General features: G+C 33.1%; 2 protein-coding genes across 2 annotated transcripts; both read left to right on the forward strand.

Moving 5' to 3' along the window:
- Positions 1 to 263: 263 nt before the first annotated feature.
- LOC116001245 lies at positions 264 to 3,006 on the forward strand. Its single transcript, XM_031241134.1, has 11 exons — positions 264 to 482; positions 620 to 887; positions 964 to 1,060; positions 1,156 to 1,280; positions 1,371 to 1,455; positions 1,527 to 1,647; positions 1,735 to 2,019; positions 2,099 to 2,323; positions 2,655 to 2,696; positions 2,816 to 2,887; positions 2,995 to 3,006. Exons 1-11 carry the CDS (start codon positions 264 to 266, stop codon positions 3,004 to 3,006), a joined length of 1,551 nt encoding a protein of 516 aa, XP_031096994.1.
- A 5,978-nt stretch (positions 3,007 to 8,984) lies between these two features.
- On the forward strand, positions 8,985 to 12,752 carry LOC116001246. The gene is made up of 5 exons (XM_031241135.1): positions 8,985 to 9,166; positions 9,278 to 10,194; positions 10,272 to 11,489; positions 11,568 to 12,674; positions 12,748 to 12,752. The coding sequence occupies exons 1-5, from the start codon at positions 8,985 to 8,987 to the stop codon at positions 12,750 to 12,752; spliced, it is 3,429 nt and encodes a 1,142-aa protein (XP_031096995.1).
- Positions 12,753 to 16,414: the final 3,662 nt, after the last annotated feature.

Consider the following 16,414-nt stretch of genomic DNA (forward strand, 5'->3'; position numbering starts at 1 on the left):
CTTTTGGCATTCCCAATTTATGGGAAGTTGTTATAAATAAATTACAGTTCTTATATATCAAGGTTTTCCATCAGACTCAAGCTACTTAAATACTATATTTATATTACATACATCACATAAATTACATAAACCCTAATCATATCATTAGGATTTTGAATTTCAAAATGCAGGCATGCGTATTAAGCCCCATGTCGTTTCGTTTATCGGTGTATTGATAGGTTGCAACTTATCATCATTCTTTAGCCTCCAAAATCTTCTATAAAATGGATTTGCTTTCTTCTTCCTTCTACGTAAGACTTTTTCTGGCCGTTTTCCATAGCTTACAAAACAAAATGTCAATGCTCTATGTCTTAGCAAAAGATATTTCTCCTCAATCCTATAAGAAAGCAATTAGATTGAGGTTGATTCGTACTTACACTGTGACTGAAGGTAGGAACAAATCTGCTGTGAAGAGTCAAGAATGTGTTTTTCATGACATTGAGGTAAGTACTTATCCATAACTGCTTCATCTTAATCTGCAAAATGTTAGAATAAATTGTTAATTGTTAATAAACTGCTAATACTGAGTATAAAGTTTATTTGTTTCTATTCTTTTGTTTTTTTCTTAATATTTTTCTAGGGTACCTATGTTCATGCAAGTATACATGCTGATTTTATAGACCAATTTTCCCATCTGCTAAAAGAAGGTAAAGTTTATGCGGTAAAAAACTTTGTGGTCGTGTCTTATTACTACCAGTATAAAACTACACAGCATAAATACATGATGAGGTTTAATCAATACACAACTATTGAGAGACATAGGAGAAAAGGTTTTCCAAGCCTTTTGTTTCGGATTAAACCTATTGAGGAGTTATTGGCTGGAAAGGTTGAAGAGAAGCTGTTGATTGGTAAGCTACTCTACACCATTTTCAATTTTTTTTACATATACATCATACTTCTCAACACATCTACATTTCAATATAGATGTTATTGGCAGAGTAGTTGAGTTCTATTCTCCTAAGGATAAGGTTATTGCTGGTTTCCCCACACAGTTGGTTGATTTTTTGATTGAAGACTCAAAGTAAGTTTCTCAATTACTGTCAAAGATTATATTATTTCATGTATTTTCTTTTACATGCTTTACAGTGTTTCACTACACTTTTCCTGTTTACTTAGGGGAAATATAATCAAATGTATATTATGTGATGAACATGTACCTGCTGTTATGCCATTTTTCAATAACCATGTTGATGGCCATTTGATTGTTTTGCTCCAACTGTGTCGTGCGAAAACAGTTGACAGTAAGTTCCCCTTCCCTGCCATCATAAATAAAAAAAAATCAGATTATTTGTTTGCTTGATTTATACATGTTTTTCCTGTATTTCTTTTAGGTGAGGTCAGGATTTCAAGCTCATACACTGCTACAAAAGTTTTATTCAATTTGGACTGCCAAGAGTTTGCAGATTTCAGAAATAGGTACCCTAGAAATTCCCTGAATACATTTTTTACCTTTCTTAAAACTAACGTGTAATTATTTCATTTAACAGTTTGAAGGCTAATTGTAGCCCACTCAGAAGTATTTCTGTGGTGTCTTATGGTCACAGTGCTAATAATTCACAATCTCCTATGGTTGTCAGCATAATACGAGATTTGTATGAAAGGGCTGAGGTAATTTTCTAATCAGATTTACAAACAATATATGCATTAACTATTTTGGCACACCTAAGTTCATTTTTTGGTATTTCAAATTTGCAGGAAGGCTATTATTATGTCCCAGGTACCATTGTATCAATTGAGAGTGGAAAGAAATGGTTCTATAACTCATGTAGAAAACCAGGGTGCTTTAAATCACTTACTCTTACAGAGACTTACTACTTTTGTGACACCTGCAAGACTAATTGGGCAGAAGGGAATGTGAGATACAAAGTAATTGTTAGGGTTCTAGACAAAACAAGTGATGCACCTTTTGTATTGTGGGATAAAGACTGTTTTGAGCTTCTGGGCATTACTGCGTATGATTTGAAAACCAAGTACTCTATGGTAATTTATTTTTTTTTAACTGACTAAAAATTAATTCCTACTAACTGTTTTAATTCAACTAACTGCTTCTGTTTCCCAGGCTAAGATGCAGGTTCCAATTGAGTTTGAACAGTTGAGGAACAAATCTATGGTGTTTAGAATCAATCTCAAGAATGAAAACATTAGGAATCCAGCTAAGCCTATATCAGTGTTAAGTGTTAGTCATAATGAGGAATTGGAAGCTCAATACTGTCCATCTCTGTTGGATGATCAAGATGAATTATCTAGGATGATAGAGGAAGATGCAGATGATCTGGAATCTGATGTAATTGACTTTATATAACAGATGCCCTGTAAATCTAATTATTTTACTTACATAACAGTTTTATACTACTAAGTAGATGATCTATAATTACTATTTTTTTTCATACACATGAAAGTGAATCAGGTGATGAGGCAATTAGTCCAATAGTGCAAGCTAACTTGAAGCTAAAAGGTGTGGCCAATGATCAAGATGAAGTTGACACAGGTGCTATTAAGAGATGTCTACTTGACCAGTTCTCATCAAGTCAGAATTTGAAGAAGTGTAGACCTTTAGTGATCAAGGAAGAAAAGACTTTATGAGACTTTGAAAATTGTTGGGTTCTATGTTGTAGGCTGAATGGTTTTTGAACAATGACCTTTTGAGACTTTATGCAGTTTTACTGCATTTTTTGGAGAGTTTAACTCTCAATTTTAATTCACTGTTTTTTCCATGCTCAATTGCTTAGTACATCCATTACTTGCTTCTTTTTTTTTATTTTTTTTTGCAATGCAGGTGCTTAGTCATGAAGAGTCAAGGTCAAGACAGTATGACATGCAGCTTTTTATTTTTGTTTCTCTTGAACATGTATCTAAGATTAGCTGTAATAGTATTTTTTTTTAATGTAAATCATAATGTCATGTACATCATATTGTCAACTTAAATAATAAGAATTCTTCTTTTGTTACTTGCAGTTATCTATTTAAACATTTACACTACATTTAAGTTGTTAAAAGTACATATTTATTCAAATATTTCGCACAATTAATTTAAAGTATAAGGTAAATTTTTTATCTAACTTACCAGCAATATTTGTACTATAGGATTGAGTAGTTTGTTCTTCTAGTGATCTCCATTCTCTTGAGTATTTCTGCTAACATAAAATAACACATGGCTATTATTTAAAATCACAAACAGTTAATCATTTAAATTAATACAAACTTTCAGCTTAAAATATTTTGTCTTCTTAGCATTTAATGAACTTTACACTTATCAACTTTGAAAATCACAACCAGGTAATCATTTATAGTTATAAAAACTTAGTCATAAAACTCTTTGTCTTCTTAACATTCAATGAAATTTACACTTATCAAGTTTTAAAATCCCAAACACCTAATCATTTACATTGACACATACTTAGAGCATAAAACTTTTCAAATTCTCAACATTGCATTGAAAATTACAGTTATCAAACTTGAAAATCCCTAAAATGTAATCCTTTAAAACACACTTCATCCCTCACCTTTTTCTATACTAGATGTAAGCATTTTACACAGAGAATACCATATATCTGCATTTTACAGAGAAAAATAACCAACACAACTAAGTTTGTCAAATTCCAGCAGACAATTACATGAAGAAGTTAACACAATCCTGTGTTATAGGCAATAGACTTAGAGGAACAACCAACAACAAAGGTATTTATCCTCTACTCATTCTATGTATTATCTATTCTAACAAAAAATGTATTGCCTCCCTATACTACAGTTTAAAGAACTCATCTGTATTTGTACTTTGTATCTGGTAGCCTCATCTGTTAGAACACAACATAAGAAACACATATTCAGAAATTTTATATACACTTATTTTAAAAAACAAGAGCAGTACAGAATAATTGTATACAACTGAATTAGAGGGTTAGAGTTAGGAATTCTTATCTTGGTACACTGGGACGTATATTTCGACAGAGATTGAGGCGAGGTGCAATGATGGAAATGTACATGCACCCGATTAGAGCTTCAAATAACCCTAGGTTGAAATTAAATCATCTAAGAACGCATTACTACACAGATCCGCAAAATCACAGTAAGAATACCAAAGAATCTTGCAAAAACATAGTTTAATTTGTAATCAGATGCTATAATGCAAGATCGATGGCAAGAATTACCCGACTGTGCGAACTTTTGATTACTGCTAGGATAGACGAATGAAAGATGATTTCAGTAAAGGATTACAACCGAATTGAGTTAGGGATACTTAGCTTTGAACAAATATTGGCTTCTAGCTATTGGATTCCGTCATTACAGACCAAGGAGAGCAGCGGAACACTCTCGGCAGTGTTCTAGAGAGAGAGACGAGAGCTGATGTAATGGGGTTTCCTCTTGCCTAAACACTGCTCCACCTGCGGTTTATATATATATATATATATATATATATATATATATATATATATATATATATATATATATATATATATATATATATAAAACTAAATATAGATTTTAATTATATTATTCAATAAACCATTGAATATTAATAGTAGTTTATATTAATTTGAAATTAATTAATTCAATTACCATATTAGTTTACCTTATCAATTTCAATTTACTGGAGTGGCTATTAATAGTAGTTTATATTAATTCCATGTTGTGTTTTAGGATTTTTAATGTATTTATTTATTCTCTCATAATATTTTCATTTTTTTTTGCTATATTTTAATCACCTTAAGACTATAATTGTTGAGTTTGGTTGTTAGTAATTTTAATTGATTTCTTTATTATATCACAATGCTATTTATTCTTCACTAATCATTAAATATATATATGTTTGAGTTATATCACAAGGAACTATAATCATTCAATGAAATTTAAACTACTTTAATTTTACCTTATCACGTTCTCATTTAGCAAATGAAGAACCACGAACAGAGATTTTAGTTCCTTCATGTATAACTAAATATACATTTGAGTTATTTTTTTCAATAAACCATTGAAAATTAATAGTAGTTTATATTTATTTCAAATTAATTAATTGAATTACTATCTTATGTTACATTGCTATTCATTAATAAAAATTCCATGTTGTGTTTTATGATTTTTAATGTATTTATTTATTCTCTCATAATATTATAATTGTTTTCGCTATATTTTAATCACGTTAAGACTATAATTTTTGAGGTTGTTTGTTAGGAATTTTAGTTTATTTCTTTATTATATCATAACGCTATTTATTCTTTTATAATCATTAAATATATATATGTTTACGTAATTTAAACTACTTGAATTTTACCTTATCACATTCTCATTTAGAAAATGAAGAACCACGAACAGAAATTTTAGTTCCTTCATGTCCAAATGATGGCAATTACACTAAGCACAATCCGCACTTGATTCTTACCAACAAAGTTGAAGCGGTCAACTCACCCAAAAGTCAACAAACACAAGGTCAGTTTATATTCTTTTATTAATTCATATATTTGTAATTACCGTTTAATCTATGTAAGATTTTTGTTCTAATTTAGTTTTGGTACATTTTTTTTTCCAAACAGATAATCAACTCCCCAAAATAACAAAGTCATGTGTTATAGGCAATAAAAGAAAAGCAACAAACAACAACAAAGGTATTTCTCCTGTTTGTTTATACAAATATTTTTGAACAATTTTAAATTTTTTTAATCACATTATGAGAACAATTTTTTTTTTTTTGTGTTTTAGGAATGTTAATGTATTTCTTTTTTATATCATAACGTTATTATTTTCTCCTATTTAAAAAAAAAATTAAATACCACTTATGCTATTTCTTATTTTCTAATCGTTTAATATATATATATATTTATTAATAACTTAGAAAATGAGGATGCCCGAACATCTCTTTTTGTGCCACCAAAATCATGTCAATTTAGTTTGAATAATAACACTCATGACGTGAGGTTGACGTACAATGGTTTCTTTCTCAACACACCCAGAAGTCAACTAACACCATGTCAGTATTTATTTTATCATTGTTTACTATAGTTTTAATTACCCTTTTGTCAATTTAACAATTTCGTTCTAAAGTTGGTTTGTTACATTTTATTCCATTTTCAAACAGAGAATCACCTGACCAAAATAACCGAGTCATGTGTTATTATAGGCAATAAAAGAAAAGCAAAAGCCAAGCACCAAGGTATTTCTCCCGTTCTATGACCAGTTTCTTTCATTATATTTAATGTATTAATTTCAATTAGTTTTTGGTTAAAATTATGCTCTCTTTACATTTTTAAAACAAATTTGTTGTTTATATATCTTATTTTTACATTACTATGTCACATTAAAATTTGTAAATTGTTTCTTTATTTTGCGATAATGTTATTAATATTGCTTGATTATTTTATATTATTTTTTATCAACTTTGGTTTTTATTACTTTATAACTTAGAAAATGAAGAGGGCCGAACATCTATTTTTGTGCCACCAAAATCATGTCACGTTAGTTTGACTAATAACACTCCTGACGCGAGTTTGGCCAACAATGGATTCTTTCTCAACACACCAAAAAGTCAACTAACACAAGGTCAGTCTTTATTTTTTCATTGTTCACTATATTTTTAATTACCCTTTGGTCTATTTAACAACTTCGTTCTAAATTTGGTTTGTTACATTTTTTTGCATCCCAAATAGAGAATCACTGCACCAAAATAACGAAGTCATGTGTTATTATAGGCAATAAAAGAAAATCAAAAGCCAAGAACCAAGGTATTTCTCCCGTGCTATGCCCATTATCTTTAATTATATTTAATGTTTAAATTTCTATTAGTTTTCGGTAAAAATTATGCTCTCTTTCATTTTTTTATGAGAAATTAGTTGTTTATATATCTTATTTTTACATTACTATTACACATTAAAAATTTTAAATTGTTTCTTTATTTTGGCGTACTGTTATGAATTTGGGTTTGATTGTTTTATATTACTTTAATCAACTTTGTGTTTTATCACGCTATAACTTAGAAAATGAAGAGGGCCGAACATCTCTCTTTGTGCCACCAAAATCATGTCACGTTAGTTTGACTAATAACAATCATGACGTGAGGTTGTCCAACAATGGATTCTTTCTCAACACACCTAGAAGTCAACTAACACAAGGTCAAAATTTATTTTTCGTGTAATTCCTATATTTTTAATTATCCTATGGTCCATTTAACAATTTCGTTCTTAAATTGTTTGCCTACATTTGTTTGCATTTTCCAAACAGATAATCACCTGACCAAAATAACGGAGTCATGTGTTATTATAGGCAATAAAAGAAGAGCAAAAACCATCCACCAAGGTATTTGTCATGTGTTATGCCCAGTTTCTTTAATTATATTTATTTTTTTATTCTAATTAGTTTTCGCTAAAACGTATGCTCTCTTTACTTTTTTAAGAGAAATTAGTTGTTTATATATCTTATTTTTAAATTACTATTACGCATTAAAATGTTTTAACTGTTTATTTATTTTGGCATAATGTTATGAATTGGGTTACAGTATTTTATATTCTTTTAATCAACTTTGTTTCTTATCATGTTATAACTTAGAAAATGAAGAGGGCCGGAAATCTCTTTTTGTGCCACCAAAATCATGTCACGTTAGTTTGACTGATAACACTCCTGACGTGAGGTTGACCAACAATGGATTCTTTCTCAACACACCCAGAAGTCAACTAACACAAGGTCAGTTTTTATTTTTAATTTATTTCCTATATTTTTAATTACCCTTTTGTCTATTTAACAAATTTGTTCTAAATTTGGTTTGCTACATTTTTTTCCATTTTCAAAACAGATAATCACCTGACTAAAATAACGAAGTCATGTGTTATTATAGGCAATAAAAGAAAAGCAAAAGCCAACCACCAAGGTATTTCTCCCGTGATTCGAAGAGTTTCTTTTATTATATTTCATTTTTTAATTTCAATTAGTTTTCGGTAAAAGCTACGATATCTTTACTTTTTTAAGAGTAATTAGTTGTTTAGATATCTTATTTTTACATTACTATTACACATTCAAATTTTTAAATTGTTTCTTTATTTTGGCATAATGTTATGAATTGGGTTTGATTATTTTATATTATTTTGATCAACTTTATTTTTTTTCACGTTATAACTTAGAAAATGAAGAGGCACGAGCATCTCTTTTTGTGCCTTCAAAATCATGTCACGTTAGTTTGACTAATAACACTCCTAATGTGCGTTTCACCAACAATGGGTTCTTTGTCAACACACCCAGAAGTCAACTAACACAAGGTCAGTCTTTATTTTTTTATTATTCACTTTAAGGTTTAGGTAAAAATTTCGTTCTAACTTAGATTTCCTACATTTTTTTCATCTTCCAAACAGATAATCAACTAACAACAACCCCAAGGTCATGTGTTATAGTCAATAAAAGTCAACTAACTTATGGTAAGTAGATATATTCTATATTCATAAACAATGGTACAATTCTTTTTTTTTTTTAATATCTTTAAATTCTTTGTATTCATATTAATTTATTCTGCTATTAGATTCTAAATCCATTCCTATATATACAGATCCGACATTTGTAGAAGCATCATCCTCAATGAACCGTTGTTTAATGGAAGATTTTGACGATGCTGTTTTAAATCAACAATCGCTTGCATCTTTAACAAATGGTATGTTTGATAAATTTTTTTATAATTATTTGCCAATTTTCTAATTATTTAAACTTATCTAGGTGAATATTTGGATTTCGCTGATCCCACATATTTATGTCCTCATTGTGGAGCGCTGTTTTGGTTGGAAGAACGAGTAAACAAATCAGTTGGTACTAAGAACCCTAAGTTCTCACTTTGTTGTACTCACGGAAAAATTCAATTGCCAAAGCCTACAACTCCACCAGCTTAGATTTATGGTTTGTTTTTCAATCAAGATGATCGAAGTAAACATTTTCTGGAGAATATTAGGTCTTATAATAATATGTTTTTCTTTACATCAATGGGAGGAAATATCGACAGAACAATCAATGTTGGCACAAGCCCACCTGTATTTAGACTGCATGGTCAAAATTTCCATTTAATGGGGAGCTTGCTGCCACAACAAGGTCAAAGGCCGAAGTTTGCCCAGTTGTATATTTACGACACTCAGAATGAAGATTCCAATAGATTGAATGCAGTCGGGTAATTTAAACCTCTTATTATATAGAATTTAGTTTAAGTATTCTTATGCCCTAATATTTTCCTATATAACAAATTATTTCAATATGGTTTCCTGCATTGTTATTTATGTAGAGACAATGATACTACCAACAGATTGCATCTTGATATTGTTCAAAATATTAAAGATGCTTTGGTTGAAAACAATGCATTCGTGAAGAAATTTCGCAATGCAAGTGAGCATATTCAGAAGGATCCTACAACAGAGATCAAAATCAAATTTATAGGTAAGATATCAAAAGATGCTAGGACATATAACTTGCCTCAAGTTCAAGAAGTTGCCGCTTTGATTGTTGGTGATATAGATCCAGATATGGGACAGCGCGACATTTTGGTGGAAACTAATTCAGGCCATCTTCAAAGAATTAATGAACTGAATCCGGCTTATCTACCGATACAGTATCCACTGCTAGGTGAGGATGGATACAGAGAAGATATCCCGTTTGCGGACAGTCTTGATCGGGCATCCACAGCAAGAAATCGTGTATCTCCACGTGAGTATTTCTCTTTCCGTTTGCAAGATAGGTTTGATCACACATCAACATTATTGTATGCAAGAAGGTTGTTGCAACAATATATTGTTGATGCTTATACTATGATAGAGTCTGGCCGTTTAGTCTACATTAGGACACACCAAAAATCTTTGAGATGTGAATCTTATAAGCGCTTGACTGATGCCCTGACTAATGGAGAAGTAGATCCTACTGCTCAAGGAAAGAGGATCATATTGCCATCTAGCTTTACTGGAGGTGCCAGATATATGATTCAAAACTACCAAGATGCAATGGCTATTTGCAAAGCTATGGGTTATCCTAGCCTCTTTATTACTTTTACATGTAATCCGAAGTGGCCCGAGCTAGAGAGGTTTTTAAAAGCACGCAATTTAAAGGCGGAAGATAGGCCAGATATCATATGCCGAGTTTTCAAAATGAAGCTAAACGCTCTTATTTCAGAGATTCGGAAGAATAACATTTTTGGAGTTGTTTCAGCAGGTAAATCATGTGAAATTAAATTCCTAATTAATCATATTATCATTTTGTTTGAAACTAATTACATTTTTTTTCTCCAGTCATTTATACTATTGAATTTCAGAAGAGGGGGTTGCCGCATGCGCATATTTTGGTATTCTTGACAAAGAATGACTCTCCTAAAACCCCAAAAGATATAGACATGTGGATATCTGCTGAGAATCCAAATGAGATATGTGATCCTGAGTACTACAAAGCCGTTCAAGAATTCATGATGCATGGTCCTTGTGGTTCATGTAGGAAGAATTCACCCTGCATGGTAAATGGTCGTTGTTCTAAATTTTTTCCAAAGAAATATGTTACAACTTCAGTCTTGGATCGTGATGGATATCCAATTTATCGTAGGCGTGACAATGGCCGCACGATAAAGAAGAATGGGATCGATTTGGACAACAGATATGTTGTGCCTCATAATAGGTACTTATTGATGAAATACAAGGCTCACATTAATGTAGAATGGTGTAATCAGTCAAGATCAATTAAGTACTTATTCAAGTACGTCAACAAGGGAAATGATCGAGTAACTGCTGAGTTCTACAATAGTACCGTTGACGAATCAACTGGGAAAGAAATTGATGAAATCAAGATGTACTACGACTGTAGGTATATATCACCGTGTGAGGCTGCCTGGAGGATTTTTTCTTTTGAAATACAGTTTCGGAATCCTTTAGTGGAACGCTTAAGTTTCCACTTACCAGATGAGCAATCTATTATATTCGATGATGGTGATAATGTTGATAGTTTCATTAATCGTCCGACAGTGTCTCAAAGTATGTTCACTGCATGGTTTGCAGCTAATTTGAAGTTCGAGGAAGCTAGGGAGTTAACCTACGCTGAAATGCCTAGGAAATTTGTTTGGAAGAAAGACAAAAGAGAATGGCATCCTAGACAAAGAAATTTTGCAATTGGAAGGATTTTCTATGTTCCACCAAAATGCGGTGAATTATTTTATTTGAGATGTTTACTAAATTTGGTGCGAGGTCCTACAAGTTTTGAAGAAATCAAATGTGTTGATGGAAAGCAGTATATGTCATTTAGAGATGCATGTTACGCTAGAGGATTAATTGAGGATGACAAAGAATATGTGGACGCTATTCTAGAGGCATCACTATGGGCAACTGCTTATTCTCTAAGGAAACTTTTTGTCACATTGTTGACATCAAGTTCAATGTCAAAGCCAGAAATTGTGTGGGAAGCTGTTTGGATTCATCTAGCAGAAGATGCGGAATACCAAGCTAGAAGAACTTTAGGATTCCCACGTGTGTATTACTCTTATGCATTACAAAATTAAGTTGAAATGTAATATTTAATTCCATTACATATTTTATTTTCAACAGATGTAGTTCTTACAGATACACAAAAGAAGAACTATGCATTGACAGAGATTGAAAAATTATTAACTTCTTGCAACAAGTCATTACAAGATTATCCACCAATGCCTATACCTGATGGACCAAGTAACAGTTTATTGGTGAATCCTCTGATATATGAAGAACTATCATATGATCGGCAACTGTTAAAAGAAGAACATGACCTATTGGTGGGAAAGTTAACTGATGAGCAGTTACTGATATACAATAAAGTTATGTTTGATGTGGATACCAATAAAGGTGGGCTCTTTTTTGTCTATGGATATGGTGGTACGGGGAAAACATTTTTGTGGAAGACACTATCAGCTGCTTTACGGTCAAGGGGAGAGATTGTCCTAAATGTTGCATCCAGTGGTATAGCTTCACTATTGCTACTAGGTGGTAGGACTGCTCACTCGAGGTTTGCAATACCTATTTCTATAAATGAAGACTCAACATGCAACATCAAGCAAGGTAGTCCATTAGCTAAACTCATTGTCAAAGCAAAGCTAATCATTTGGGATGAAGCCCCTATCATGCACAAACATTGTTTTGAAGCATTAGATAAAACAATGAGAGACATCCTCAGATTCTCTAATTCTTTAAGCTGTAACAAGACTTTTGGTGGTAAAACAGTTGTTTTAGGTGGTGATTTTAGGCAGATACTTCCAGTTATTCCCAAAGGAACAAGACAGGACATTGTCCAAGCAAGTATCAATTCTTCATATCTGTGGAATAATTGTGAAGTCTTGCGACTTACAAAGAATCTAAGACTGCGCAGTGTTACAACTGAAGGAGAAATAGAGAAATTAGATACATTTGCCAAATGGATTGCGGACTTAGGTGATGGAAAGCTTGGTGGTAATACCGACGATGATTGCAATATCAATATTCCTTCACAGTTCCTATTGCAAAACAAAGGAAATCCTATCAAACAAATTGTTGAGGAAACATTTCCTTCATTTGGTACTGGTGTTATAGATCCTGAACAGTTAAAGAGTAGAGCTATTTTGGCACCAACATTAGATGTTGTGGATCAAGTCAATGAATACATGAACAATTTAAATCAAGCATCATCAAAGACTTATCTAAGTTGTGATTCTGTTTGCAAAGCGGATACTAATGACAATATGTTGGCCGAAGTGCACACTACTGAATTTTTAAACAGTTTAAAGTGTTCTGGTGTACCAAACCATTCCTTATCCTTAAAGGTTGGATCTCCAATAATGTTGTTGAGGAATATCGACCATTCGATTGGTCTTTGTAATGGAACACGATTGATTGTCACCAAGTTAGGTATGTAACCCCCCACCTATTTCAGTAAAATTAAGGTTCGAAAAACATTTCTTTAGGCTATAACATTCATGAGATGATCTCCCGATGCCTCAAAAGAATTATTATAAGTAAGGACAGTTAGTAATAAGCTGCGATCGTACGTCCCGGTCACGAACCGTAAAAATTTTAGGAACTACTATTCGGACCCGTTTTTCCTAGGAAATGGATTTTTAGGCATCATACTATTATTCTTGAATTTCCTATTTAATTAGATTAGCCCATAGCAGCCAAAATTTATTTGTGATCGTACATCGCGAGATTTCGCGGTGTACCGAACCTAGCCCAAATTTTGAGTTCTAGACTGGAATAAATTTTTGGGTTCGAGAATTATTTGAATTGAATTAGTTTCTACCAAGAATTCATCTGATTTAATCCCAATCAGTCTAAGCTAAGATATTTTAGATTATTTTATTCCATTTTATTTTGGATCTTATCCCCAAGAGTGGACTAGTCAACCAAGTGGGTAGATATTTAAGCCAATTTTTTTCCCATTTTGCTTGTGTTGGCCGAAAAATAAGAGAGAGGGAGAGAGAGTGGGATCTTCATCATCTTCATCAAGCTTCAAGACTCCATAGCTAGCAACTTCTTCACAACTCTCAAGTTATTCGGTAAAACTCCAACTTTATTCGGTAGATAGCTTTATTTTTCATCCTAGAACATGAATCTAAGTTAAGATTTCTTAAAATCATGTGTTATGTGGTTGATGGAATTCTAGGGTTTTAAGGTGAATTGGGGGAAAATCATCCACAAAGATCTCCTACAAAATTTGAAACCCGGTTGAGGTAAGGAATCCCTTTATTTGGTTGAGGTTGTTTGAAACTAGGTGATTGATGATTTTGTGAAAATTAGTTTGAGTGCTAGATGGAATTTTTATGTACTTGATGTATGTGTAACTATGTATAATGATATTATTCATGATATATGTGTGTATATATTGTGTTTATGTTACATATATATATATATGTGTATAAATAATATGTGAGTACAACATGTTGTATTAATGTGAGTAATGAGAAGAGCAACACTAGAGTTGGGTATTACGTGTTTGAAAGAATAAATGTTGTTGTGTGTTACGCATATGTTGAAGTTGGGAAATGTATATGTATATGCCTTGAGACGTATGGGTTAAATGTGAGGCTTATGTGATTTTTGTGAAGTTAAAGTGTAGGGTAATTACACTTGAATTACCTTAGTGAAATGATATTAATAGATCATTTAAATGTTTTGAAAAGAAAAGGAGAATTTTTGAATTGGGTTGAAAGGGGAATTAATTTCCGAGTATTGGGATTACCCAAGTATATTCCAACTAGTTTCAAAGCAAGAAAGGGGAAAGAATAGAAAAATATTTTCAAACCTTAGTTCTAGTAAAGTTGTGAAGGATCTTGTTAACCACGGAATAAAGATGAGCTTAAAGTGCCTATTCCGCATGGTAATTATGTGTATGATCAATCATACTGTGGGCGAAGTCTATTCGCCGAGTACTATATCACCCGGAAGGAAAAGGACTCCTACGGGGGTGTGCACACTTAAGTATAGTCACTCTATGTTCGGGTAGGTGTCGTTCTTATGAACCTAGTGAGGCTAGCTAGGAATCATTCCAACGCTCCTATAAGTCCAGGGGATCAGTATTAGACCGGGCGATGACCACTGAACCCGAGTTCAACGATCCAAGTGGTCAGAAGTGAGAAAGGACTCCAAAGGTCTCACACTTTCTATCTAGGACTAAGAAGGTTTTGAAATGTGAATGTAGTTACTCCGTAGCTACGGGAAAGAAAGATGTGACAAGTAATTAAATACCCAAAGTTTGTGAGTAATCTTACTCTTCGAAAGGTGAAAAATGATGAGACTCTCTTTGTGAGGGAAAGTTTCTACTAAAATGATTACAAGCAAGATGTACGAATTATGTTTATATTACTTGCTAGTATGCTTATCTATTTAAACATTATATTATTGAATATGTGAATGATTACTAAATGACCTTGTCAAGAAGGAATGTTACCAACATTATTGAATTCTATTCATGATGTATGCAAGCTGTTGATTATAACTGTTGCAGGTAGAATCTTGCAGATGAGTAAGGTATAGGGTATCCTAAGTAATCTTTTGCTTTCAAACCTTTACTTAGTTTTAAATAACCCTTGGATATCCTTACTTAGCCGTCGTGCTAACTACACTTCACTGTGTTTTTATCAGATGCCGTCTAGTGTCAGTTCTTGCAGCCCGGTGAACTCCGAAAGTTCACCGGAGTATGTGTGTCAGGGCATGGATTATGATGATTACATACAGATGATGGAGGGAGAAGACCCATACGCACCTGGCTATGCTCCCGAGGCTCCCACGAACCCAGATACTCCTATGGCTCCGTCGGCCCCTTTTGTCTCTTGCTCGGTTATGGACGAGGTCCAGGCTGCTTACGGCTTTTACCCCATAGAGCCGTTAGATGGTAGCGATCCCCTAGAGTTCATTGTGCACTACCCCTACCCTTGGGACCCTAGCCCTCGGGATGTTTGGGAGGAGTGGTCGATGGTCATAACCACTTCCCGGTTTTTGGACCATATCACTTGGTATGAGGGGGAGTGGCATCTGGTCTGGGGAGAGTTCACTGGCCCCGTGTACCGCAGGCTCGACTAGACGTTGGATCTTTGGGAGTTTCTGGGGAATTTGTTTTTTGGTGTACATAAATTTTTGGGAGCCGTAGTAATGGCTAGGCATAACCAGTGCTTGTAGGTCGAACCCTGTTGGTATTTTGGCCCGTGGGTCAATCTTATGTATATATTTTTGCAACATTATATACTTTGCTTAATGAAGCTTCACCAGTTGCTATGTATGAAAGTGTTAAGTACCTGTTGAGTGAATGTTGTGATGAGAATAGTTCCTTTAGCCTGTGCACCTAGAGTGAGGTTTATCGCGGAATGATAGAACTCTCTCTCTAGGTGTGGCGGTAATGCCTCGGATGTACGGGAAGGTAGGCCCGGGGTGTTACAAGGTAACCATGTGATTGAAGCCAAGATATTATGTGGCACACATTATGGGACAAATGTATTGATACCCCGCCTATCTTTGACTCCGTCAGATCCAAGACTTCCGTTCAAATTTCAAAGGAAGCAGTTCCCGGTGATGTTGTCCTATGCAATGACAATAAACAAAAGCCAAGGACAAACATTGTCAGTAGTAGGTTTACTCTTGAAGAAACCAGTATTCAACCATGGTCAGTTGTATGTGCAGTTTCCCGTGTTAGTAATCCGGATGGACTCAAAGTCCTAATTGCTGATGAAACCAAGGGCTTAGTCAACTATACACAAAATGTGGTTTACAATGAAATTTTCAATAATTTGTAATTGTATTTTCCATTCAATATATAATGAAGCCATAATCTTTTTCAGCGAGTACTATAATATCTTCTTTTCCATATTTTTCCAATTTATTAGCCAATTATTATCGTTACAAATCAACAACTACTAAAGGCCGTGCATCGCACGGGTGCAATACTAGTTGTATAG

Source organism: Ipomoea triloba, chromosome 13, assembly GCF_003576645.1.
Source record: "Ipomoea triloba cultivar NCNSP0323 chromosome 13, ASM357664v1".
NCBI lineage: Eukaryota > Viridiplantae > Streptophyta > Magnoliopsida > Solanales > Convolvulaceae > Ipomoea > Ipomoea triloba.